Source organism: Lissotriton vulgaris, chromosome 1_1 (genome assembly GCF_964263255.1).
Source record: "Lissotriton vulgaris chromosome 1_1, aLisVul1.2, whole genome shotgun sequence".
NCBI lineage: Eukaryota > Metazoa > Chordata > Amphibia > Caudata > Salamandridae > Lissotriton > Lissotriton vulgaris.
In genome coordinates, this window is record NC_141685.1 from 717671158 (window position 1) to 717696766 (window position 25609).

Genomic DNA, 25609 nt, shown 5'->3' on the forward strand with positions numbered 1-25609 from the left:
GGACCCATTCATGCCGCCATTACTCTAGAGAGTTATGGCTTCCGTGGTATGTGAACCGGGGAAAGGGGCATGAAGGAAGGGGAAGGAAGGGACTGTGCATGGTTGTCCTAAATGCCACGTGAGACCGGGGAGGGAAGTGGGTTTTCTGCATAATGATGTGGGTGGGCTGGAGCATAAGCAAAACACCCGGGGCAAGAGTACACACTCAAATGTGTGTGAGCAGAGGGCAAAAGCCTCCACCTGAGATAAGGCAACACAGGACTTAGGCAAACTGAGAAGGGGAGGGTTTTTGAAGTTAAGAAACCCTACGCTACAGAAATAACATTGTTAAAACAGTTACCTGAAAGTAAGGTAACCAGTCTCTTGGCAGGTCTTGACATAGTAAGAGGATTGATTCACTTTGCTTTATCCACCTTGATTTTTACTTACCTGTTCATTCAAACTGTACACTTGGGTGTTCCACACTCCTTTTTCCCTTGGTGATGGTCTTCTCTTTTTTTAAGTAGTTAAAGCCTTCAGAGAACTGAAATACCGATTACCATTTCTTCTTTCCATGGTATCCGGGGGACGTTGGCACCACTCACCTGGAGGGAAAAGACCCAACCCAAAAACAGAAAAGACCATCAACCAACCCTATTTTCATTTGCCTATTTTTGTTAAACTTAAAAAAATTACGCCATCATTGATCCACGCATAGGACCTCCTCGATTCTTTTTCTGCCCATCCCTCTCACATTTGGTGTCAGAAGTGGGATCAGGGAAAATGGGGGCTGCATTCCAGAAGATGGCGGAAGGACAAGAAAAACTTGGACGCATAATGGAGACATTTTTGGCTGTTGCAGAGGAAGATAGAGAGAAACTGCATAAAATGTTTACAACCCAAAGCCAAGCACAAGAAACGGTCATTGCGAAACTAGCAGAAACCCTCAGCCAGACTAGAGGACATACAGGACTTCCCTCTGTAGTCCTCCAAAAGTATGTAGAAGGAGAAGATCCTGATTTTTTTCCCTCAAATTTCAAAAGGATGGCCCGAACCGCCGGGTGGAGTATAGACAAGTGGGGTCAGTATATGGGTCCACTCCTTTCAGGGGACCTGCAAGCAGCGTATCAGGCTGTCATCCCCTAGGGCCTTACTCCCTATGATGAAATGAAAAAGAACATACTAGAAAGGTTGGGTATTGAGGAGGACACATATCAGATTACGTTAAGACAGATCAAGGAGGGGCCTCAGGAAACCCCCAGAGCTCTTGCATATCATGTTCGGGACATGGCAGACAGATGGTTAAAACCACAAACAGCAACTAAGGAAGAGATAATGGAGAAGATATACTTGGAGCAGTACTTAACATCCCTATACCCCCATGTACAGAAGTGGGTTCGCCAGCATACAGGGCTGACGCTAGAGAGGGCTATCAACATAGCTAGCGCCTTCAATAGGGCTCAGGAAATTCAAAAGGGAAATGAGGAACACCATTGGAAGTGCCAGGGTAGTACTCCCATATGACCAACCCGACAGCCACCCCATTCTAAATCCGAGCCTGTCACCATCATGCCTAGTCCTTTACCAGTACCTGTTAAGACCCCTCCCCAACAAGGACCACAATGCTACAACTGTGGGGGTTTTGGACACATAGCCCGGGTATGCCCCCAGAAGGAGGAACCTATGGAATTTGGTCTCATTCGTAATATTTACTGTACCCCTTCTGGTTCCAAACCCCCCTATCACAAATATGTGTTAGTCAATGGAGAAAAACGACAAGCCCTAGTAGACACAGGTTGTTTTCACAGTGTAATGAGGCCCAAGGAAATTCCTGGAGGAGTACCCCAACCCACTGGGTTTGTGAATATACAGTGCGTACATAGGGATGAACGAAAATATCCCACTACAGATGTTCAGGTATAACATGATACTTCTGTAGACGCCCTACCGCTACGAGTCGGCCTGATCCCAAGGCTACTTGAGTCTTTGGTGCTAGGAAATGATTATCCTCCCATGCCCACATTAGTGATGGACGCCTGTAGTGATTATCATGGATGGACTGGCCCTTTCGCACAAGTATCTGAGTCTGAATATCCTAAGAGCAAGCCGAAGAAAACTGGAAAACAGAAAAAAAGGGAAAAAAGAGAATGGAATAGAGTGGCCCTAGCTCATACCTCAAGTTCGCCTATTTGGCAACACGACCGGGGTTTCCTACCTGCCCAGAAAGATGATCCCACATTACGTGACGCCTGGGCCAGAGCAACTGACGAGGAAGACCCATATCAAGTAGGTCCCCAGTTTCGCATTAAGAAGGGTTTGTTATACCGGAAGGGAGGGAGGGATAAACCCTTACAACTTCTAGTTCCTCGTCAATATAGAGAAAAAGTGCTGTTCCTGGCTCATAGCCAATTATTGGGGGGGTCACTTCGGAGAAGAGAAGACAGAAAAGACCATTCTAGAGAAGTTGTATTGGCCAGGTATCTACCAACAGGTGCGTCAATACTGGAAATAATGCACCATATGCCAAAAAAACGGTAGAGTCTTGCCCCAGAAAGTCCATTTACAACCCTTACCACTTACAAGAACCCTTTTCCAGAGTTGGGAGGGACATCATTGGGCCCTTACTTCCTTCCCGTAGTGGGTGTCATTTTGTTCTAGTCATAGTAGATTATGCAACCCGCTTCCCAGAATCTGTGGCCTTACGCCAGCCGAATGCTACCCAGATTGCTAAAGCAATGATTAACATATTTTCCCGGGCGGGATTTCTACGGGAGATCATTACTGATCAAGGTACCCCTTTTGTTTCCCGCTTGATAAAACAAGTGTGTATGATATTAAGCATCAAGCAAATACGCACAGCAGCCTACCACCCCCAGACCGACCGGCTGGTAGAGAGATACAACGCTACCTTAAAAACAACACTAAAGAAATTGTTGCACATTGAGACACGTAAATGGGAAGATATGTTACCATTGGCACTTTTCGCGTTCTGCCGTAAAGTACAAGGGAGTACAGGATATTCACCCTTTGAATTATTGTATGGCAGGCAACCCCGCACTCTGCTAGACATGTTAAAGGAAGAGTGGTAAGAAGAGCCGGAAGGGGCCAAACCCCTACCAGACTATGTATTCAACTTAAAAACTCACCTGAAACAAATCCGCAGTATAGTCGCCTCACATATGGAACAGGCTCAAGCCGCACAAAAAATACAATACGATAGAAAGGCAAAGGAACATAGTTTAGAGGTAAATGATTTTGCTCTCCTAATGATGCCCTCTTCAGATCACAAACTATTAGATCAACGGCAGGGCCCTTCCGTAACCTAGAAAAAGTTACACCGGTAACCTACCGCCTAGAACTATACCCCAAGAAGAAGTCAAATGCACAAATATATCACATTCACTAAGAGATGGGAGGGGGCCATACCAACTTACATAGGAATCCCTCAACCAACAGCCCCTTTGTTTCAACAGAGCCTAGACAGTGACCTTCCCATACATCAGAGGCAAGAATTAGAAGCTAGGCTACATTCATTATAAAGTGTCTTTTCCACAGAACCAGGAAAAACCTATCTAATAGAGCATGTTATCTCTACTCCACCAGGGAAATGAGTGAAATTGCGCCCCTATCACATCCCCGATTCCAGAAGGCAAGCGATGGAACAGGAAAAACAGCAAATCTTGAGGATGGGTATCATTGAGCCATCCAATAGCGAACGGAACTCCCCCATAGTTTTAGTGCCAAAACCCGATGGGTCCATCAGGTTTTGCATTGACTTTCGGGAGGTCAACAAGATTTCCCAGTTCGACTCCTACCACCTTCCAAGAGTTGATGAGATGGTGGAGCGATTGGGCACTGCTCGCTATATCAGTACTTTAGATATCTGCAAAGGGTACTGGCAGGTGCCCCTAAGATTACAAGACCGTCAGAAAACAACTTTCTCTACTCCAAGTGGCATTTACCACTTTACCGTTCTTCCCTTCGGTCTTCATGCGGCTCCTGACAAGTTCCAGCGTTTAATGAATCAAGTCTTAAAGCCCTGTACTGCGTTCACCGCAGCCTATATTGATGATATTGTAATCCATAGTTGATCATGGGGAAAGCACCTAACACATTTGACCAGGGTCATACAAGCTCTGCGAGACAGTGGACTCACCATAAACCCTGCTAAGAGCAGACTAGCAGCCCGATCCGTAAAATATCTAGGATACCTTCTGGGGGAGGGATACATCAAATTGCAGGAAGAAAAGATAGTGGCCATCACATCTATTCCATTCCCTCAGACAAAGAAAGCATTGAGAGCATTTCATGGGGTTCTGGGGTATTACAGACGGTTTATTCCTAACTTTTCACATTTAGCAGCCCCCTTAACAGATCTTCTGCAAAAGAATAGGAAAACTGAGAAAGAATTAAGTCACCCTACCCAAGACATGAAACAGGCATTTTTCCTATTAAAACAAGCCCTTACTTCAAGACCGGTTCTTATGAGTCCTGACTATTCTCAACCATTTGTATTGCAGACAGACGCGTCGGATGCTGGCCTTGGTGCCATACTGTCCCAGACTGACCCTCAAGGAAATGAAAGGCCTATTCTTTTTCTGAGTAGGAAACTGTTTCCCAGGGAGAAAAGATACACAGTCATTGAGAAGGAGGCCATCGCTATTAAGTTGGCAGTAGAATCCCTTAGACACTACCTAGAAGGGCGGGAGTTCATATTGTACACTGATCATGCCCCGCTGGAATGGCTAGCCAGGAACAAAGGACATAACGTCAGGATATTACGATGGTTTCTCACCCTACAACCATATCGATTCCTTATTCAACACAGAAAATAAAAGACCAAGCTAATGCAGATTACTTGTCCAGATACCCACTAGACCCTTATCTTGCTAGCAAGAAAGTTAGGGAAGGGGGATGTGAGGAGGAGCCCGCCTTCACCCCTATCGGGCCACTAACCTCAAGTTCCCCAAGTACCGAAAGCGCACTGAACCGACATCGTCAGGAACTCAAGGGTTTACTAACCCCAACTCCTCTTAAACACAGGAAGAGGAACAACCAGGAAAGGAGAGAGACCAATCAGGAACTCGATAGGCGGCCAGCCCCTAAAAGGAAGACGCCAGAAATCGACAGGCTGTTGGAGATAGGGAGACTGAAGGAAGAGAAGGCGGCTATGGATGGTGGAAAGGAGTGCTTTGGAGAGGAGCAAAGGACCGGCTGCCAAGACCCCAGCAACCCGGAGGAAGAAGACGTGGAACCGGACGCCTGGACTGAGGACTGGTGGACGCCCCCGAAGGACGCCTTCACGCCGCCGTAACTCTAGAGAGTTAGGGCTTCCGCAGTATGTGAACTGTGGAAAGGGGCATGAAGGAAGGGGAAGGAAGGGGCTGTGCATGGTTGTCCTTAATGCCGCTTGACACCAGGGAGGGAAGTGGGTTTTCTGCATACTAGTGTGGGTGGGTTGGAGCATAGGCAAAACACCCGGGGCGTAAGTGTACACACTCGAATGTGTGTGAGCAGAGGGTAAAAGCCTCCACCTGACATAAGGCAAGACAGGTCTCAGGCAAACTGAGGAGGGGAGGGTTTTTGAAGTTAAGAAACCGTACGCTACGGAAATAACATTGTTAAAACAGTTACCTGAAAGTAAGGTAACCAGTCTTTTGGCAGGTCTTGACATAGTAAGAGGATTGATTCACTTTGCTTTATCCACCTTGATTTCTACTTACCTGTTCATCCAAACTGTACACTGGGTGTTCCACACTCCTTTTTCCCTTGGTGAAGGTCTTCCCTTTTTTAAGTAGTTAAAGCCTTCAGAGAACTGAAATACTTACCGCATACCATTTCTTCTTTCCATGGTACCCGAGGGACGTTGGCACCACTCACCTGGAGGGAAAACACCCAACCCGAAAACAGAAGAAAGAAGACCATCAACCAGCCCTATTTTCATGTGCCTATTTTTTGTTAAACTTTAATAAATTACGCCATCATTGATCCACGCATAAGACCTCCTCGATTCTTTTTCCGCCCATCCCTCTCACAGGAAATAATATTAAACAGTGTTTTGCAAACCAAAGATCAGAGAGCCTGGGGGTGTGGTCAAGGCTGTAGCTAAAAACAAAGAGTCTCATTTATAAGGATTCGCCATAGGGCAGCGCCACAAGTCTTCATGCTGCGATGTCCCCTATGCCAATGTGAAAGGGCATGAATGTACCATATTTATGAAATACAGTCCATTTCTGTCCTTTTCTTTTGCGATGGTGCACAAATTGCTGCCTAGCACGAATATAGTCAGGATTGTTTTTGTACAGGAAGGGTCACCTTCCGTCACATAAACAATCCAGAGAGGCATTTTCCTCTCTCTATGTGAGCTGCAAAAAGAGGAAAAAGCGGGGAGAAATGAAAACATTTCTCCTCATTACGCCTCCACTGGGGAGGCATTCGTTCTTGGAGCTGCCCCAGGTTTACATGATTTTATAAATGTGGAGCAGCATCAAAATCCATTGGTGTTGCATGGGAACCCAACGCAAAGCCCATGGAACCCCTCCTTGATGCAGAGTAAGGCAAGACAGTGACTTGCGCTGCTATGTCTTACTTCATATCTATGAGGCAATGCAAAGCCATGCAGGGTGACTATGCACCGCCTCATAGGTATGGTTGAGACACTTGCGTCACCAGAGAATCAAAAAATGGGATGCTCTGGCGATGCAAGCCTCTCCTATATAAGCCCCAAATTATTCTGTATGTTTTTTAGGTCTTTCATCATCAGGTATCTATATATACAATAATGAGCACTGTAAATGAAAAATAAATAAAAAGAAGATGTTACTCAGTGGCATATGCACTATAGTACATTATGACACCACTATTAGTTAAAGTACTGCACGGAGAACAACAGACTTAAACTTGATTGGTGCAGTGGAGAATAGTAATGTGTATTTTTAGTGCTACGATGTCACAGCCTTTGACAGAAAGCACGTGAATATGTAAGTACATTTTTTATATTTGCATTACACACAGTGTAAGATAGAATGCTGCAAAACATTTAAATAATTTTACGATATCATGGTGCTTCCAAAATGTAGATTTTAGTAGTACCAGAACATATGTAATGCAATTTCTTTTCACATAACTGTCCCTTCAACAACTCTTCAGGGGTACTAAGGACAGTGTAAATGCAGTTGACATTAAAAGTAAGCACTTCCCAGCCCAGTTGTTAACTCTTTGCACTTCAACTCGAAAACTAAATCTTTGTCATCACACTGCTTGGGGTTATTTAATCAATTAAAGCTGGAACCACTCCCAAGCATCCTTTATAATTGCAGATTAGCAGATAACGATCTAAGATCAGACATCCCAAGATAGCTGTGTTTTTCCAAAAAGATCACAAATGTTTTGGATTGCAGGGAAAACTGAATGTGGGGAATGCACGGCCCCCTTCCCACGACACCACTCCCGCCCCTGGGGGTCACGCCCCACTGATTGAAAAACTCTGGTTTATGGTATTAAAGTACCCCTACCCTAGGCTCTTATACCTTTTTCTTTAAACGTTCGCACACAGGTCAGCCACTGCCCGTGCAGGTAAGAGCAGTAGGGCGGTAGGGCTGGGAAATTTATTATTTATTTAATTTTCCCTCATCATTGTCCATCGAAATCCCCCCTCCAAGTCCCACTGCCCCACCACTCTTACATGTATACATATATAATCACTAACAAACCAGAGGATACAGGGAATTTATAGTTAGGTTCATATTTTACTCACATAAAACCATATAAATTCAGCATTCATAGTTCTAGTCATCTCAAGAGACTGTAATGTGTGCTCTAAGGTAACTATAACTAGCGCACAGATTTCTCATTGATAATTTTATTGCAAATGTTCCAGTGATATTATCAATTATGGTATAGACAATGTCCTGACTGATGTAACATGTGAGGTAATTAGTAATGGGTGGCGAGGGCACGAGTTATAGATACCTTAGTCACCTTAAGGCACGAGTTATAGCTTCTTGAGATAACTATAACTGCTGAATTTCTATGGTTTTATTTGTGTAAAATCTGAACCTAATTATAATGTCATTGCAACCTTTGGTTTTTAGTGAATGTATATGTTTTTTTAATTCTGTTTCCTAAGTGTAATGTCCATCTAACCTTTGTTTTTTTGGTGAGTTTTTACTTTTTTCAATGCTATTTCCTAACTATAACTTCCCTGTAACCAGGGTTGTTTCAGTGAATATATAGTTTTTTTTGTACATAAAGTAATATTTAATTGGCATTTGGTTTTTTTTGTGGTTTTTTTATGACTTTCAAATTTTTATTTTCAGTGTGCTTTCCGTTTTCATTCTTTTTTTTTTAATTAAATCTTTTTATTATTATAGATAAACAGCGGTGAGTATCACTTACATTAATACAGTGAATTACAGATATTCCTGGTAACCCTTCATTACATAACTTAGGTGGTTATAAGCAACTGTTTCAGGCATTCAATGAGCATTTGGTCTTACAGTTTGGTCGTCATCCGGGGCAACATGTGGGGGTTCGCAGATGCGACCCCTGTACTCTTTCCAGTTGGTCCATACACCAATCCATTTCCGGGGACAGCCTCTGGCCACGTATACTGTCCTTTCTTGGAGCATGCACCAGTCCATGTCATTTTGCCATGAGGCAAAGTTCGGAGGAGAGCCTGCCCCCCATTGCCTGGCAATGTTCCGTTTTGCGATTGCAACCCCCAGCGTGGCCACAACCTCCCATGCGCTGTCAAGTCGTTAGGCCCCCAGATATTTAAGAGACACCTTTTTGCCTCTACTCTCAATGCCACCTCCCACACCTCTTGCATGCATCGGTGAATGCGGCGCCAGTAGGTCTGGATCTGCGGACATTCCCACAGTATGTGGAAGAACGACCCCTCCGCCCCACACCCTTTTCTACAGAGTCCGTCCTCACTGCGGCCCATCAACCTCAGCCTAGTACCAGATATGTAGACTCTATGTAGAACTCTAAGCTGGATCAGCCGTAGTCTGCCCGATATGGCCACTTCCTTTGGGGATGCAAGGGTCAATCTCCATTCCCCCTCGTAGATTTCCAACCCGTCCACCTCCCACTTCCCTCTAAGTGGCTGGAGTAGGTCTGGGGAGTTGTTAATAATATTCTTGTAAGTAAGGGAGATAGCACGTTCAGGCAGGTGGCCGTCAAGGAGTCTGTCCTCCGGGGGAGGCAGCAGGGGGCATGGTACCCTGGGGAATATTAGATTGCAATGAGTGTCTGACTTGCAAGTATCTAAAGTGTTCTGTGCGTGTAAGCTCATACGTGCGCTGGAGTGAGTCGAAGGAGACAACCCCCCAGTGGCCCCACAGGTCACGGACATGGGAGATCCCGATGAGGTCCCAATTGTGGAATCCTTTTGTCCGACTAAGGGTTCCCAACTTTTCAGATACCCACAACGGGGTAGTCATCGTCAAGGTGTCAGTCCTTCCCAGCTTTCGCGACCCCGATCTCTGCTTTCTTCAAACATCTGCTCTAAATAAGGGCTGACAGTGTCAGCCTTGAGCTTGAAGACCTCAATGGGCAGGCCGTTTGGACCAAGAGCTTTACCCAAATGAAGGTCGCCGATGGCACGACCCACCTCCTCGGTAGTGAGCGGTGCCTCTAGGGTCTCACGGTCCTCCTCCGACAGGGCTGGTAGCCGGATGTCCTTCAAAAAGTCAGTGGAGTCTTCATCCGGCCTCCCCGACCCTCTGCTATAAACCTTCCGGTAATGCAGTTCAAACTCATGGACAATGTCGGCCGGGTCTGTGACAATGACTCCTGATTCAGTTCTGAGCTCCGTCACTACTTTCTGCATCTGTTGTTTCCTGTCCAGCCAGGCTATCAGCTTGCCCGCCTTATCCCCTTGGTCGTATATCCTCCCTTCCTTGTCTCTGATGACTTTTTTTGCAGCATCAGTGGCCAGTGCCTTATATTCCACGCTCTTAAGCTGTATCTGATGGGTCACTCCAGGGTCGTCCTGGGTTGGAGCTGCCGCCTCCAATGCCTGGAGGTCTGCCTCCACTTGGACCATTTGAGCCTCCTGCTCCTTGCGGCGACCAGCGATCGTCGAGAGGGCTTCCCCTCGGACCACCATTTTGAAGGCCTCCCATAGTGCCACCCCGGAGTCTACCGTCCCAACATTTTCAGCGAAATAACGGGTGATGGCCAGAATCAGTGACTTCCTTGTATCTTCATTACGGAGGTACCACGCATTGATAGGTGCTATGCAGCCCACCCTTCTTTCGCCAAAGGTGATATGTACCAGCACTGGGGAGTGGTCTAAAATGCCCCTGGCCAGGAGTGTGGTTTCTCGCACGGTGGTTCCCTGCTGTATAGGTGCTAAAATGTAGTCAATACGGGAGATGGATCGGTGGGGGCCCGAGAAAAAGGTGTAATGGGTGTCAAGTGGATGTTTAAGTCGTCATAGGTCAGTAAGACCGAATGTGTTAGTTAAGTCCCCCAGCCATGTGTGTCCCGATGGCAGGGTCCTAGGGGGGTGCCTATCCAGAGTGCCAGAGACTACCGCGTTAAAGTCCCCTCCCACTACTAGTTGACCATCCGGAAGGGACAGAAGCAATTTTCCCAAGTCTTGGTATGTTTGTGTCTGCAGCCCGGGTGGGACATAGGTGGAAACCAGGCTCACCCCCGGGCCCTCCCATTTCCCTGAAATAGCAGCATAGCGGCCTAGAGGGTCCAAGTACGTGCGATCCACCGCCAATGGCAGACTGCGACGCACCATTAGGCCCACCCCGCGTGATCCTGAGGTGAACCCAGCATGTGCCAAGAGCGAGTACCCACACCTGTTAAGAGCGTGGCAGGAGTTGCCCAATAAGTGGGTCTCTTGGAGGAGTATAACATCAGGCCCTTGCCGTTTGATAAATTGCATCACAATAGTTCTCTTAAGCTTGTCCCCAAGCCCGTTGACGTTCCAACTCATGACCTTGAGACTCTTATCCCACCTAATACTGGCAAGTATTCCTTCCTACTGCTGATTGCAACGGGTTCCAGGCAAAGCATAAATCTAGAAGTACAGGGATCTTCAGTGACCTCACCAGGTAAGTTCCAACGCCCCACCTCCCCTAACTCCCCACCCCCCCAACAGCCCATCTCCCCAGCTCATCCCATTCTGCCCCCCTCCCTGCTGTCCTGCTCCGTCGGTTCAAAACTACCCACATCCCCAATTAGCAGGGTGCTATTCGCCCTACCCTAATGAACTAGCAGAGCACTCCCCCTGCCGTCCCTCCTCTCTGTACCTTCCCTGTACGGTGCGTGGATCAGCCCCAACTCAAGCCGCCACCCTCCTCCCCTCCCTCCCATCCCCAAAAATAATGAACATCAAGTGGGTCCACCTCCCCTGACCCCCCCTTGCCCCACTCTCCACCAGAGTCTAATTTTCTCCTGTCCTTGTACCTGGGTCGGAGCGGGCCACACTGCCCCCTCTGAGGGTATCACCGGCCTTTAACCCAACATGGCCCTGTTGGGGACAGCTGAAACTGAAAGGGTACATGTTCGCCCCCCCCTCTGGTCGCTAAAGAGAAGTGTCTGAGTTCTGCCCTAATCGCAGGACAGTAAAGGCCAATAAGTCATTTACCCTAATGCATAACACATAGTACTTTACAGTATCAGCGTGGAGCAGCAATGTTCGCTCCGTCGTCAGTTCTCCGTCGCCCCTCCAGAGGACCTGTGGCCAGGACTCGCTGATCTCGATCTCCATGAGCGTTGGCTCTGTGTGTCTACTTCCAGCCTTTCGATCGGTGATTCCGGTGAGGCCTGTTGAGTGTCCCTCCAGTTACCCCCCTCCGATCGGTCCCTGGCACGGGGCGACTGCCGATCTATCCAATCCTGCACGTCCGCCGGTGATGTAAAAAATACGGACTTGCCATTAGACAGGACCTTCAGTTTGGCCGGGAAGAACATCATGTACTTAATTCCTTTCTCACGTAGCGCCACTTTCACCCCCAGGAAGGAACGCCTGTCCTTTTGTACCTGAATGGTAAAGTCCGGGAAGAAACGTATTGTGGCATTTTCGTATGATAAGTCCCCGGCCTGCCTGGCCATCTGCAGGATGGTGTCCCTGTCCCTGTAGTTCAGGATTTTGGCTATGATTGTCCTCGGTGGGGCACCCGGTCTGGGTTTACGGACAGGAGCGCGGTGAGCACGTTCTATGGTGAAGAATTTCGACAGACGCTTAGGTTTAAGGTGATTGAGGATTAGGTTTTCAAGAAAAAGTTCGACACTGGGCCTCTCACTTTCCTCCGGAACTCCTACCACGCGTATGTTGCTCCTTCGGGCCCTCCCTTCTTGGTCCTCCAGTCGGATGGACATCTGACGGTGCTGGTGCACCAGTTCGTTGACATGCTGTTCCAGCGTCGTAGACGCCGTCCGGAGCTTGCGGATATCAGCCGCGTTGGTCTTGGCTTTCTCAGAGGTCTTGTTGAGGTCGGCCCGCAGTAAATTTACCTCCATGGAGACCTTATCAATCTTGGTTTCTAACGTGGCGCCAACGCCTGTATGGCAGACAAGATGGAGGTCAGGGAGGGTTCTTTAGACCCCGGTTGCTCGCCCGTGGCGGCGTCCGCCTGCGGCGTCCCCTTCTGCACCGTGTATTTGTCCAGCTTGTTGGAATGCGAGGTCATCGCCTGCTTCGGCCTCATGGCTGCAGAGTGGGTCTTCTCCCAGCTGGTCCCTGCCGCGCTGGCCCTTCGCTGAGGTAGGTCGGCGTAGTATTCCTTAAGGCCGTCCCTCGTTGTGCCACCACTGACGCCACTTCGTCCAGAGTGCTGTGAACTACCATGCAGAGGCCCCAGAGAGAGATGCGCTGTGATAGCGCCTCTGATTCGACCACACTCCCTCTGGCGCAGCAGAGGGCCACTCCTCAAGTGGTCTCCAGGGGCCCGGCCAGTCATCAACCTCCGCTAGGTTCCTTAACTGATCCTCTGGTTCCTCCTCAAGGTCGCTGGCGTTTTGACCCAGGTATGGCCACGGAGAGAGTTCACCACTGCGAGGCAAGATGGCGCCCGGGGCTATTGCCTTCACCAGGCCCCAGGCGAGTGCAGCCGGTACTTCTCCTTTCCGGCGCACAGGATGTCAGCAGGTGTCCAGGCTGGCTGCGCGGCGATAGCAGAGTCGTTCCGTTGGGTTCTCGGCCTCCCAGAGAGGTCCGTGTCACAAGGCCAATCACCCGGTTCCAGCCCGACCAGGAGCCGGGGCCTCGATTTTGGAGTAGGGCCGCCCGGAGAGCACCAGCAGTGGGAGCCGGCAGTCGGCGCTTGGTCGGAGTCCCGCAGCTCCTCCTCCGCCGGTCCGATTTTCACCGGGATCAAACCGCGGCGCTCCGCCACAGTTCCACAGGTCAGTAAGAGCGTGGGGCTCTTGCGGGGCAGGCGATGAGCGGATCTATTTCGGGATGAAGGCTGCGGCTCCGGGGAGCTACGAGTTAAGCAGCCATCTTCATTGGCGTTTGGCCACGCCCCCTAATTGGCATTTGTTATTCCAACCTTTGAAGTGCATGACCTTCGGCCATTCGCAACAGAGGGCTGGCTGCATGACTTGTGGCCAACACCCCTCATGCTGCGAACCCAATGCTGCAGATGGCATTCAGCCGTGCACAGTAGTGGGTTGGCTACAAGTTCCGACTGTGGCCTCAAAAGGCATCCAAACCACAGGCACCCTCCCTGGGCCACTTTGGCCCTGGGGACCCCATTTCCTGGGACCCAACATATTGGTTAGGGGCAGGGTGGAATAGCCTCCCATCTCTGAGCTGCTTTTAGCCCAAAAGACCCCATCCCCTGTGTCCAAGCAGCATATTTCTGGGTGAGGTGGACTCACAAACTCCCTCCACAGGCTGATTTTGGTCCCTGGGGCCCAATACCTGAGATCCGGCACCATATTTAATGGGGAGGGTGTACATGGCTACCTCCTTAGTCTAAATTCGACCCTGAGACTCATCCCATGGCTTGTTTTTTGGGGGGAGGAGGGCATGGGCCCCATCCTAGCCTGATTTTGGCCCAGGAAACCCCCATTACCTGAGGCCAGGAAACAAATTTCAGTGTTAGGGGGCACACAAACCCCCTCCCCAGTCTGATTTAAGCCTTGGGGAGTCCAACCCCTGGATCCCAGCACCATATTTAATGAGGAGGGGGCACATGGCCCACCACCCAAAGGATCATTTTGGCCCTGGCTACCCCATCCTCTGAGACCGGGACACATTTTGTGGGGGTTGGGGGCATGTGCCCCGCTCCCAGGGCAAATTCGACCCCCGCGATCCCATCTCCCAGGGTCCACCAAAGTACTCAAAGAGGAGGTGGCATGCAGTCTCTCTCCCCAGGCCATTTTCAGCCCGGGGTCCCCCATCTCCCAAGACCCAGAACCTATTTGAATGGGGAGGGGGCACGCAGCTCCCTCCCTGGGCCAATATCCACCCAGGGGGCCCCATCCCTTGGGCCAAGCCAACAAAGGGTGGGTGCCCTGCTGCCCACCAAGGCCACCTACCACACTTTGTTTGGAAGCCAGGGGGGAGCCTCCTGGCAGAGGTTAGTGGAACTCCAAGGGGAACGCAGAGTTGGCAAAACTCCATGAATTCTACCGGGAGAGCAGAATTTTTTTCCCACCCCTTGTCTACATCACCTTCCAATACTTTCACGCCACCACAAGCTACTGTACAACACGGTACTCCAATGTATGACATTTTACTTGACTGTATGCTACGCCACTCTACTCTATTACACTACACACCACTTTAGTCTACAACCCTCCACTCTATATAACTTTACTCCACTCTACACTACCCCACTCTGGTGACCTCCACTCCACTATACTCTACTCCACTTTATCTCACTTTACACCACTGTACTATATTGCACTCTATGGTGCTCCACTGTCCGACACATCACCCCACTGCATGCAACTCCACTCTGCAACACTGTACTACACTCTATGCCAATCTATGGCACTACACTCCACTCTATGCCCATCCACTCTATGCCACTGTACTACACTGTATGACACTCAATGACATGTCACCCAACTTATTTCTATGACACGCCATTCCACTATACGACACAGCACTCCACTCTGCAAAGCTCTCCTCCACTGTACTCTACGACACTCCACTTGACAATACTCTATATTCTGGCGCTATATAAGAAATATAATAAATAAATAAATTAAATAAATATGACTGTTGGAAAGTGGATTGTTAGTAGTGGTAAATATATATCTACCACTGGCAATAAGGCTACTGACACAGTCTAGGGCTCAGAATTGGTCTCAGAGAATTATTCCCATACTCAAACCTTGGTAACTTGTCTGTGATCAGGCAGGATTAACTACAGAGACAGGTATGTAAAGCATTTAAAAACACAAATTCAGTAACTAATTAAGACACATCACACAATAAAAATCCAATACCAATTTGTAAAAATAGGACATATTTTTATCTTTAAATTGACATCAAAATAAAAACAATCCAATGTAGGGAACCAGAGATATACATTTTTATAGAATTAGCACGATATAGCACATAGAAACCTATATCGCCTAATGGGTCATCTGGTCATGCTAGATCAGGACAAAGTCAAAGTTTCAGGGAAACCGCAATGGAGACCTGTGCGGCTCCCCCTCACGATAGGCCTCGGCCAAAGTTTTTACCTGGTTCCGGTTAAGGTTTGCCGGCTTGCCTTTCAATGAACTCCTGGTCACACTTATGACAGTCAGACCTCTTGAGCTTTCCAGCGGGATGAACCAAGGATCTAGGCCAGCTCCTGGTTGAAGTTGGTCAACGTGACTCTCGCAGTTGGGGCTGGTCAGGTCTGTTACCATCAGGCTTAGAAACATTTATGGAGCTTTTTATCCTGGGGTCCTTCGATGATCTTCACCAGGCCAAATTCTTTCAGGGTTTGCCGGCTTAGGTTTTGACCAGTTCCCGGTCAAACTCAGTAAGTCGGACCTCTGGAGCTTTTCATGCAGAAGAACTAGGGGGGGCAGACTGGCTGGTGGATGAGGGCCGCCGACTTGGCTGGCCAGGTAGAGTCGGTCCACTTATGTAGCTTTTTCCAAAGTTGCTCCAAACTTCTCCAAATGTCTGGAACTTCTTCCTAAAGTTCCTTTAACCCCTTCGGTGCTCATGACAAGCTCAGCTCGTCATGAGGCACAGTGCTCGTGTGCTCATGACGAGCTGAGCTCGTCATGACCACACCCATTAACATTATGGCACAGCACAGCAGGGGAATATCTTCAGCAACCAATGTGTTAAGGGTCCCACAATGTCCAAAACTCACTCCAAGGCTCAGGAAGCTCCAAGTTGTTCCATGAAAGTTTGGGACTTGAATTCCAACAATCCACTTGGACAGTGGTGATGGTCCAAGTGAACTCTGCTAACCAGCAGCTTGCAGGAAGTCAACTCTTTAGTCCTTTTGAAGCAGGTTTGATCCATAGGGCTGTAGTTCCAGATTGAGCAGCAAGCACAGTCAGTCAGAGTGCAGGTTCTGGTTTGTGCAAATCAGACTTCCAGCATGGACCCTTCTTCTCCTTCTTGTTTCACGCAGCAGAACAGAGAGGCTCTGCCATCTCAGATACTTATTCAGTGTTCTCTGAGGGTCACAAAGGAGGGAACTCCTGTCCAAAAGCTGCGGCCCGAAATTCGTTTTATTTATTAAATTGTTTATTTACCTCCAATTATCCATATTCTGGTTTTTAGCACCCCCCACCCTGTCCCTCCCCTGCCCTGCCTCTCTGCCTCACTGCAACTCCCTCCACAGGCCGTGGCTGCTGTCCAATGCGGTGCAACACCCCAGAGCTTCACCATATTCTCCAAATTGTGGCACAATGGTCTCCCAGAAAGCACTATTTCTCTAAAAATCAATTTGTCTGAAGTCTCAGCAGAGAGGCAAGAGTTAGCTAAACCAAACTCCAGGATGGCTCATCTCCATACTCTCCCTCCCCCTGGCATCTGCACATTTCTTCCCTATGTCTGCCATCTGGCTTGGTTCAAGGGTGGTTGGGCATTAATCGACCTGGCTTTCCCTGCCTGCCCCCTCTGCCCTTGAAGCTCATAGTTTACAACCCCTCCCCCTTGATCTGGCATTCCTATACAGCAGAACGCTCTCCTCCCAGATGGCTCTTCAAGTCAGGTGCCACTTATTACTTCATCAAAACAACAAGGCTAATCCACCATCTCTGACCAATCAGGACAAATCAATGGAAGAAGGCTAAATTTTGGCTTACAGGCAAAAATTTCTTATAACTTCTCTGTTTGGAACATTTTAGTATTAGTTCGACAACAGCATATTGTTGGATTTATCAAAACCATTCTCGAAAGTCCTTGAATGATAATTTTCTGTGGTCCCTTGCAATAATTATCAACAAAACTGTGCTTACAACTACAGGATCCCCCCCACCCGAACACCTCAGGAAGTCTTTAAGGGTTCTAAAGATATTTATGTAGAACTTCAATTCAAACATCGATTTGTGGAAGCACTTTACCACAATGAGGGAAGTGAAATGTGCACTTTTACTATCACCAATGCACATAAAACCTCTTGTTATAATGGTCCTCCTTATAAGTACCTGATCCCTCACACCTCAGGGAGACCCTAGAGGTACCTAATATGCCAAAATATTGTATTTTAGCCATTTGTAAGTGGCTCAAACACCAAAGTCGAGTTTGGGCACAATATACATGTTAAAAGCAGTCCTGCAACACAGGCCTGCTTTTAAACTGACCTCAGTCTCTCAGCAGTACAAGCATACAAGTGCAGAAAGGGCTTCTGGCCTCTAAATTGCCATGCCCTATTATATAATAAGGACGTAAAGGTAGTTTTAATCCCCCTTCGCTATTATGTACTAGGGCCTTATATGGGAGGTCATGCCAATAATAGAGGTACCCTAACCCATAGTGTACCTAGTGTGTGTAAGTGTTTTCACTGTATTCCCAGTGTATTTTCAGGTTAAGAAAGCCCAGAGACAGTCAGAGTCAGTTACCACCACTATCAATCAGAAAAACAAATGGGGGTGCCCAGGGCACAGGATGACTTTGCAACAATTGCACTCCAGTTCACCCTACTCCACTCTAAATCGCTCCACGACAGTCTATGACACCCTAATCTACTGTTTGACATGTCATTCCATTGTACAACTCGCTGCTCCAGTCTACGATACATGAATCCATTAAATGGGATACCATGCCACTAAACTATATAACAGTTACTACACTATATGATATCCTACTACACTCGATTGTAATCTATAATACCCCACTCTATGACAATAGACTTTACAACACTGTTCTACACTGTACTGTGTGGCCCTCCACATAAGAAATCTCCACTTGCGACACTGGATTCTACGATTTGAAACACATTTTTATTAAAAATATAAACAAAATTGGAATTCTATGAAAAAAACAAAGGTTAAATCTTACTTATTTAAACTTATTTTCCCTATATGAACCAAGTTTAAACTACACAAACTTTAAAAACGCTATGGGTACAAGTGTATAGGTATAACTTTCATTTACAATGTATCTGCTGCCTTCAAATTATTTAAGTAGTGGACCTTGTTACACACTCTTTTCAGCTAGCGTACCAGACAACACTATCCATACCTTGCCACTCTACCATCCACTGTGTTTTGACAAATATTGTCATTTGAGACATTTGCTGATAAAATTGATATTGGTGTGGCCAAATTGCAGCTCTTTTAGTTAGGCCGTTGCTATTGAGAACCTAGGTTGATGTACAGCTCTCAAGTATGAAGGTCAGCAAGAGTCATTCAGAATTTGTTCCTTCTGACCTTGGTAACAGAAATGACAATTTTGTTTGGGTAATAAACTTTATATTGTAAATGTTTGATATTAATGGTTTTAGTGTAAACAGAACATAAGTGTTATATGCAGATGTGTGTACTGTCATATTCTATTCAGTATGGTAAAATCACATTGTAGAGCCCTTATGAATACTGGGAGACAACTTTCCCTTTGTAAAGTAATTGTTCCATGCAATCTATGAGGCAGTCAACAGTGTTTTTCTATGGTCAACTTTTCTCTCCTAGGGTCATAAACTCAAATTTGATCTTTGCACTGTAGTAATAATTGAGTGACTATGTGTTAATTAGTACAGTTGTTCTTAAATAAAAAGTGTTATTGTGCATAATGATTTCCCCTTCCATGGAGTAAAATGAGTTATTGTTATTGCTAGTTGGACTAGCCATGGCAGTGTGCTAAATTTGCAAAACTGTTTAAAGAGGTATTAAAGCTTGAACTTGTGCCTACTCGTGACACTTGACAAGCAACCTACATTATGTATGCAAACTGAAAGTTGACACTCTCTCTTTAACAACAAAATAGTGCAAAACTGTGTCAACGCACCGGGTACATGTACTACTATCAAAAAATTCCCATCATGCTACTGCATTGAACTAGTGTTAAGATATACCTTCTGTTTTGTACTGTGTCGGAAAGCTTTACATGTCAACGTGTGGCTGCTTTAGAGAGCGATTCTGACAAGGAAATGACCTAAATGTGTAAATTCTGAAAAATATATCTAAATCTGAGGAGAGATGAGCGTGCCCTCTGGGCATCTGCCTCCTGAGTGACATTAGACCTCGGGGGAATTGTATCAAAGACAGGGCTGATTTAGTTTAAGAACATGTGGGCTTAAATCATATCCAGGTCTGCTGAAGCCCTGAGTTGATAGGTTGTCTTGTGAATGTTTGAACTTTGGGTATGTAAAATCATGTAATATGCTTTCTTGTAGTCATGTGAAATTTCAGGAAAATGAGGCAAAATTATCCGTACTTATGTGAAATGCAAATCAATAATTTAGAGCAAAATTTTAGCACAGAATGCATTTTCACGACCATTTCTGACACAGGAACAAATTTCCCACTAACAAAATGTGAAAAACACAATTGCTGTGAACAACAGCTGCTCGGATTTTGTTGTTCTTGTTTTTCCAATATTCCATCAGTATACTTTTATTAGGCAAGGCAGCAGCAAAAGGAAGCCATTAAGAATCTAAGTTAACAAGCGTAATGTGAAATTCTTGAAATTATTCAAAATATGCTGGCGTAAATTAAAATTTCACCTGGGCCTAGTTTGAATGTGAGTGTGTTCAAAGACTCACCCTTCTGCTGCCACCTTGCCTAGTATTGGTGTGCAGCAGGGATGGACTGGCCGTAGCGGGCACCGCGCATTTCCGTAGTGGACAAAAAGGGTGGGGGCCGATTTTGTGTCCATAAGAGCAGGTTACGTCACTGTGGGCCGGCTTCGAGGCAGTGCTGCAATATCTCCCCCCTGTAACAAAAGCGCCAGCAGTGATTCTTGCTAGCACCCCCCGCCCCCCCCTCCCTTTCCCCTCCCAGGGCCAGTCGAGCAGCAATCTGCCATGGCTGGTTGCTGCTCCCAGTCCGGCACTGGTGTACCACATGACCACTAATAGGCATATATTTTTCCCGGTTTACAGTGACAAGAAAGGGCAAGTCATAAATATTCACTATTTGTATATTTTAAAATACTTATTAAACTCTCTCCTACTGCCATAGTAATAATACATTGTTTCTTTATCAATTCAATGGCCCCCATTCGATTTGCGACTAAGATTGAAACACTTCCGGGCACATGCATCAACGATAATTGCATTCGCAAACGGTGCGAATAGCAATTTTCGGGCGTTTGCGAATGCAAATATCAAAATTGGAATGCATCATGTATTTCGCAATTTTAGGAATCGCAATCATGTTGCGATTTCTAAAATTGCGATTGCATTTAAGAAATCGCAATTTCAGATTTCTTAAATGCAATGTATGATCATTTTTAAATTGCGAATTATCAATTTGGAAGCGGTAAATTAGCATGAGGTTGGACCTCATGCTAATTTACCGAAAACCTTCAAACCTGCACAAAAATGCATTTTTGAATGTTGCATTTTACACACACACATGTCCTTGGGACATGTGTGTGGGTAAGTTGCAATTAAATTTAATTTCAGGGGTGCAGGGAGGGGTTCTTTGGACCCCCCCTGCACCCTTGAAATTGCATTTTCAATTTGCGAATCGCAAATTGAAAATCGCAAATTATAAATGCCTTCCCATTGATTCCTATGGGCCTATTGGCCCATAGGAATCAATGGGAAGGGTTTTCCTTAATTGCGATACGCAAATTGTGAATCGCAATTAAGAAAAATTACCGAATCGCAAAAAAAATTGCGATTTTTCTCATGCATTGCCGTTTGCGATTTCTAAATTGCGATTCCTTAATTTTCGCAATTTAGGAATTGCAAACGGAACCGTTGATGCATGTGGCCGTATATAATTATGTAATCACATTCTACGATGAAGATTTCAGTTGGTTTTAACCCCCTGGGACATTTTGGTTTAACTTGTAGTGTCCTGGAAGTAAGCAGCAAGAGGAGCGTGGAAATGAGTAATAACAAAAGAGCATAGTACTTGAACTCATCAGACGAAATTATGAAATGGCTTCGGCATCATGCATTTTTAACTTTATGGTAATAAAACGTATGTAGTAGATTTAGCAGTACCAGCCGTTTCCTCGCCTTGGATCATCCAGTAAAACCCGAATAATATACAATAAGCAGCTTAACAACTTGAGCGAAAAATTGAACAATCGGATTCTGAGACCTGCAAAAAAGAAAAGATATTGCAATACAGTTTATTACATTGAAAACATCAAGTGCATATATAAAAACACGCAAAACAAGCCGTTTATTCATTTTGATCATATTTTTATTTTATACATTTTAAAGCGAGAACTGTGTTATGCTTTTTATTTCTGAACACGACTCTTTACATCCATAAAAAAATAATGTAATAGTTTATATTCAGACCTAAGGTCATCCCATGATTTTTTTGCAAAATTGCAAGAATATAATAAAGGCTATACAGCTGATCTGAAGTAGAGTTAGACCTTTGCTAATATATGGAGACATGTTTCGTACTTATATGCACTTTTAAGATTCAAACTATAACACAATTTGGTCTCCTTTTTAATTGGTAACTTCCGATTGTGTGCACATCAACGGACATAACTATGTATTCAGTTGACCACACTTAGGAATTGAATGTATTTCTTTTGAAAATTCGCAACACGTTTCTTAATAAAATAATGAGCAAGACATTTCAAAATATTTGTGATTTCTTCAACTGAAATAAAAATTGACATAAACACATCACACTTATTATTACTTGCTTTTCACAGACCTTCGTTGCTCAGCTTGACACAGGAGTCTGTCTACCTGTGAGCACTTTGCAGTTTTTACAGCTAAGGTAGCTAAGGTTTATCAGCAGGAAATGGGGGTAGGTAAAAGCTCTGTAAAACTTATGAATACCCCCAAAACTCATTTTCCCATGCGTGCACAAATATTTTGCTTCTTTTGTTCAACCCACGAAGATCCCATATATTTATTTCGGCAAAGGTTTGAAGAGATCTCTGTTTCAAGAGTCGACATGGTAATGGGGAAACTTTAAATCTCGGAGAATTTAGAAAAATGTGGTCAAAAGAAGAAAATCATTTAAATATGGATAAACAAATTTCTACATGATTTACTCATGTTTATATTTTACCCTGTGAAAAATCTAGAGAGGAAAATATTAAGTATTCCTTCAAATCCATCGTGTTTAGACAGTTTCATGTGCACAGCTGCAATGTTTGCGGATGCCTAAAAAGTCAGAAATGGACTTCAAATGAAGGAAGAAATGGAGATATCTAATTTTTGATGAGACGATTTTGCTCATTGAGCCCTTAGTCTACAAAAGTATACTTTACATTTGCATAAAACTAAAAAACATATTTACTTACTTGATCTTTGGTTTTTGATAAAAAATAGCTTCAGCCTCTCTTTGAAAGTGTTTTCGTTAACATAAAATTCCACTTGCACCCTATAAAGAAAGAGAAAAATGCTATTGCTGTAAGAAAAAGCATAATAAACTCTCAGTACCGCTGAAAGGCAATACAATTGAAACTTTTGCAATGAACTTAAAAAACATTGTTTACCCTGGAAACAGGGGACTGATTATGAATTGATATTCATAGTATACAGACTGTTTAATCAAATTAATAATTGGCTACTTCGAAATATTTGAAACCTTGCATGATTACATTGGACATTTTAAAGATGAAGGGGATCAGCTGACTTCCAATGGTTAGAATATGGTTTATTTCATAACAATAAAAGAAACGAAGAGTGACCACTCTAGCCGCACTAACGCCTCTCGTTGGTAGGTAGGTTTCACCCAGAGCGACACTCTAGCTGCTCTCGATGGTCCCTGGCTCTATTTCAGTGGCCAGATGCAACCGCACAGCGCGCACACAGCGGGCACGTCGATGGCGCGCCGGAGGCGTCTGCGTCCTGACGCGTCCAGCAGCAAGAAACTATGGCCAAAACGCAAATAAATTAAAGAAGAGAATTACATACATAGCTGCACAACTTCATACAAACAGTAAATCCACCTCTTCTGAATGCACTGTTTGTATTCCCCCATACCTTGGCTTTATTGGCTCCCAATGTAACTTTACACTGCGTCCCGTGCTTTCTATTAAAACTATCACCAGAACTGTTCTTCAGGTCTGTCGCAGCCCTGTACCTGCCAAGATGGCCTGTAGCCAGAATTTTCATTTTCAGAGCCTCAATTGTCGCTGTTTGGCCAAAAACAAATATCATCATTTTGATCTACTTAGCAGGAACTTCCATACGCATTATTCCTAACCAAAACCTGGCTCCATGCAAGCTCAGGCCCAGATATCGCCACAGCCCTTCCACCTGGATATATCATCGTTAAGAAAGACCGGGACGCAGGCAAAGGCGGGGGATTGCTACAATTTTTAAATCTATTTATTTCTGTAAATTTGAAGTCCTTCCAATCATAGATTGTGAAGCTGCCTTGTTCAAACTTTCTGTATCTCCTCAGCTGACCCTCTCTGGTACTTTAATCTATCGCCCTCCGGGGAACCCAGGTCCCTGGGTTTCCACTTTTTCTGAGTTCATTGCACCCTTCATTTTGAAGGCAGCAAACTTTATAATTCTTGGTGATTTGAACCTCCACTTAGAGGACGATCAGAATAACATCTGCTGTACCTTTTTGTCTGAATTGAAGATTTTAAGTTTACGGTTATGTAACCTGGGCCCTTCTCACAGGGCGAGACATCTTCTTGATCCAATTTTGTCTAATCGCAGTTATGATTGCAGTATTCCTGCGTCTCGGTTAGACTGGTCCGACCATTTTTTTGATCTCATTTAATTTGCAGTGTCCTACATCTAAGGTAGTAGCTTCTGTGACTAACTCAGGTAATTTCAGACTCTGGGATAAGCTGAACATGGAGTCTCTTAACACTCTCCTGGTCACTAGTATACCTGATACCACTTTATCCGTGCTCTCATTAGATGCTTCTGTTTCGGACTGGCTAACCAAGGCCATTGATACTTGTTTGCCCCTTGTGTCAAAACTTAGTTTCACACATCTTCCTTCTGCCCCATGGTTTACAAACTACCTCAAAATCACCAAGTCTAAGGGTAAAGCTCATGAGTGAAGATGGAGTAAAATTGTACTCTCCTGCTCGCAAAGATGCTCATAAAGCTGCTCTCAAAAGTTGTCACTTAGACTGCAAAACGGCACGCACCTCTTATGTTGCAAGTAATATCACTCAGGCATCAAACCGTCCCTGGGCCTTATTTTCTGCAGTAAAGAAACTAGCTGGTTTCGATACTACCACCCCTCCCCCTTTTCTTGATGAAAGTCAATGCAATAATATCGCTGACTCCTTTATCTAGAAGGTTGAACTCCTTCACACGTCACTTTTGGCTACTTTCTCCTTGTACAGTATGACTTCTCCATCTGACCTGATGAATTGCAGTACTTCCACTTTGACAGCTAAACTTTACTCTTAGGATCCTTTTGCTATGACGTCCCTTCAAAACTGCTTAAATAGTGTCAAGTCTGGCTCTCCACTCGACCCTTTACCCATTAATATCCTAAGCCAGCTCTCTTTAACATCTAAAGGCGTTGTTATAGAACTTCTCAATGCCTCTATGTGGGAGGCTTCGGTTTCCCCCGAGTGGAAGTGGGCCATGGTCGTCCCTTTACTGAAAAAGGCCAGAGCAGATTCTTCTGTACTATCGAATTTCAGGAATATATATCTGCTCCCTGTAGTTTCCAAAATTTTGGAAAAACATATTTATACTCAGCTGACTGAATACATAGTAAAAGTGGGTTATCTCCTTTACTCTCAATCCGGGTTCAGAGCCAATTTCTCTACCGAAACTGCTGTGCTTGGGGTCACTGAGAAGTTGCGCCAACATCTTGACCGAGGGGAAACAGTGGCACTCATTCTATTAGACCTGAGTGCCGCATTCGATGCTGTGTCACATAACATCTTGCTTAATGCCCTCAGGTCACTTGGGCTCTATAGCATCGCCTTATCTTGGTTTGCCACATTTCTCAGTGGTCGCACCTTTCAGGTCTTTTCTGCCAAGTAATCATCTAAGATCTGCGCATCAGCACACGGGGTCCCACAGGGGTCCATTTTAAGCCCCTTGCTTTTTAACATCTACGTTAGACCCCTGGCTAAAATCGTGGAGGAGGCAGGATTATCCCTCTATTC

General features: G+C 45.5%; 1 protein-coding gene across 1 annotated transcript in view; it reads right to left on the bottom strand.

The window, feature by feature from the left end:
* LOC147747702 (potassium channel subfamily T member 2) overlaps positions 1–23675 on the bottom strand; it is a 1549272-nt gene extending 1525597 nt beyond the window's left edge. Inside the window, exons 1-3 of the mRNA XM_086926024.1 lie at positions 23596–23675; positions 22811–22890; positions 21534–21633 (exon numbers count right to left, since the gene is read on the bottom strand). Coding sequence (XP_086782150.1) covers positions 21534–21633; positions 22811–22890; positions 23596–23675 — 260 coding nt within the window. The remainder of the gene's footprint in view (positions 1–21533; positions 21634–22810; positions 22891–23595) is intronic.
* Positions 23676–25609: the final 1934 nt, after the last annotated feature.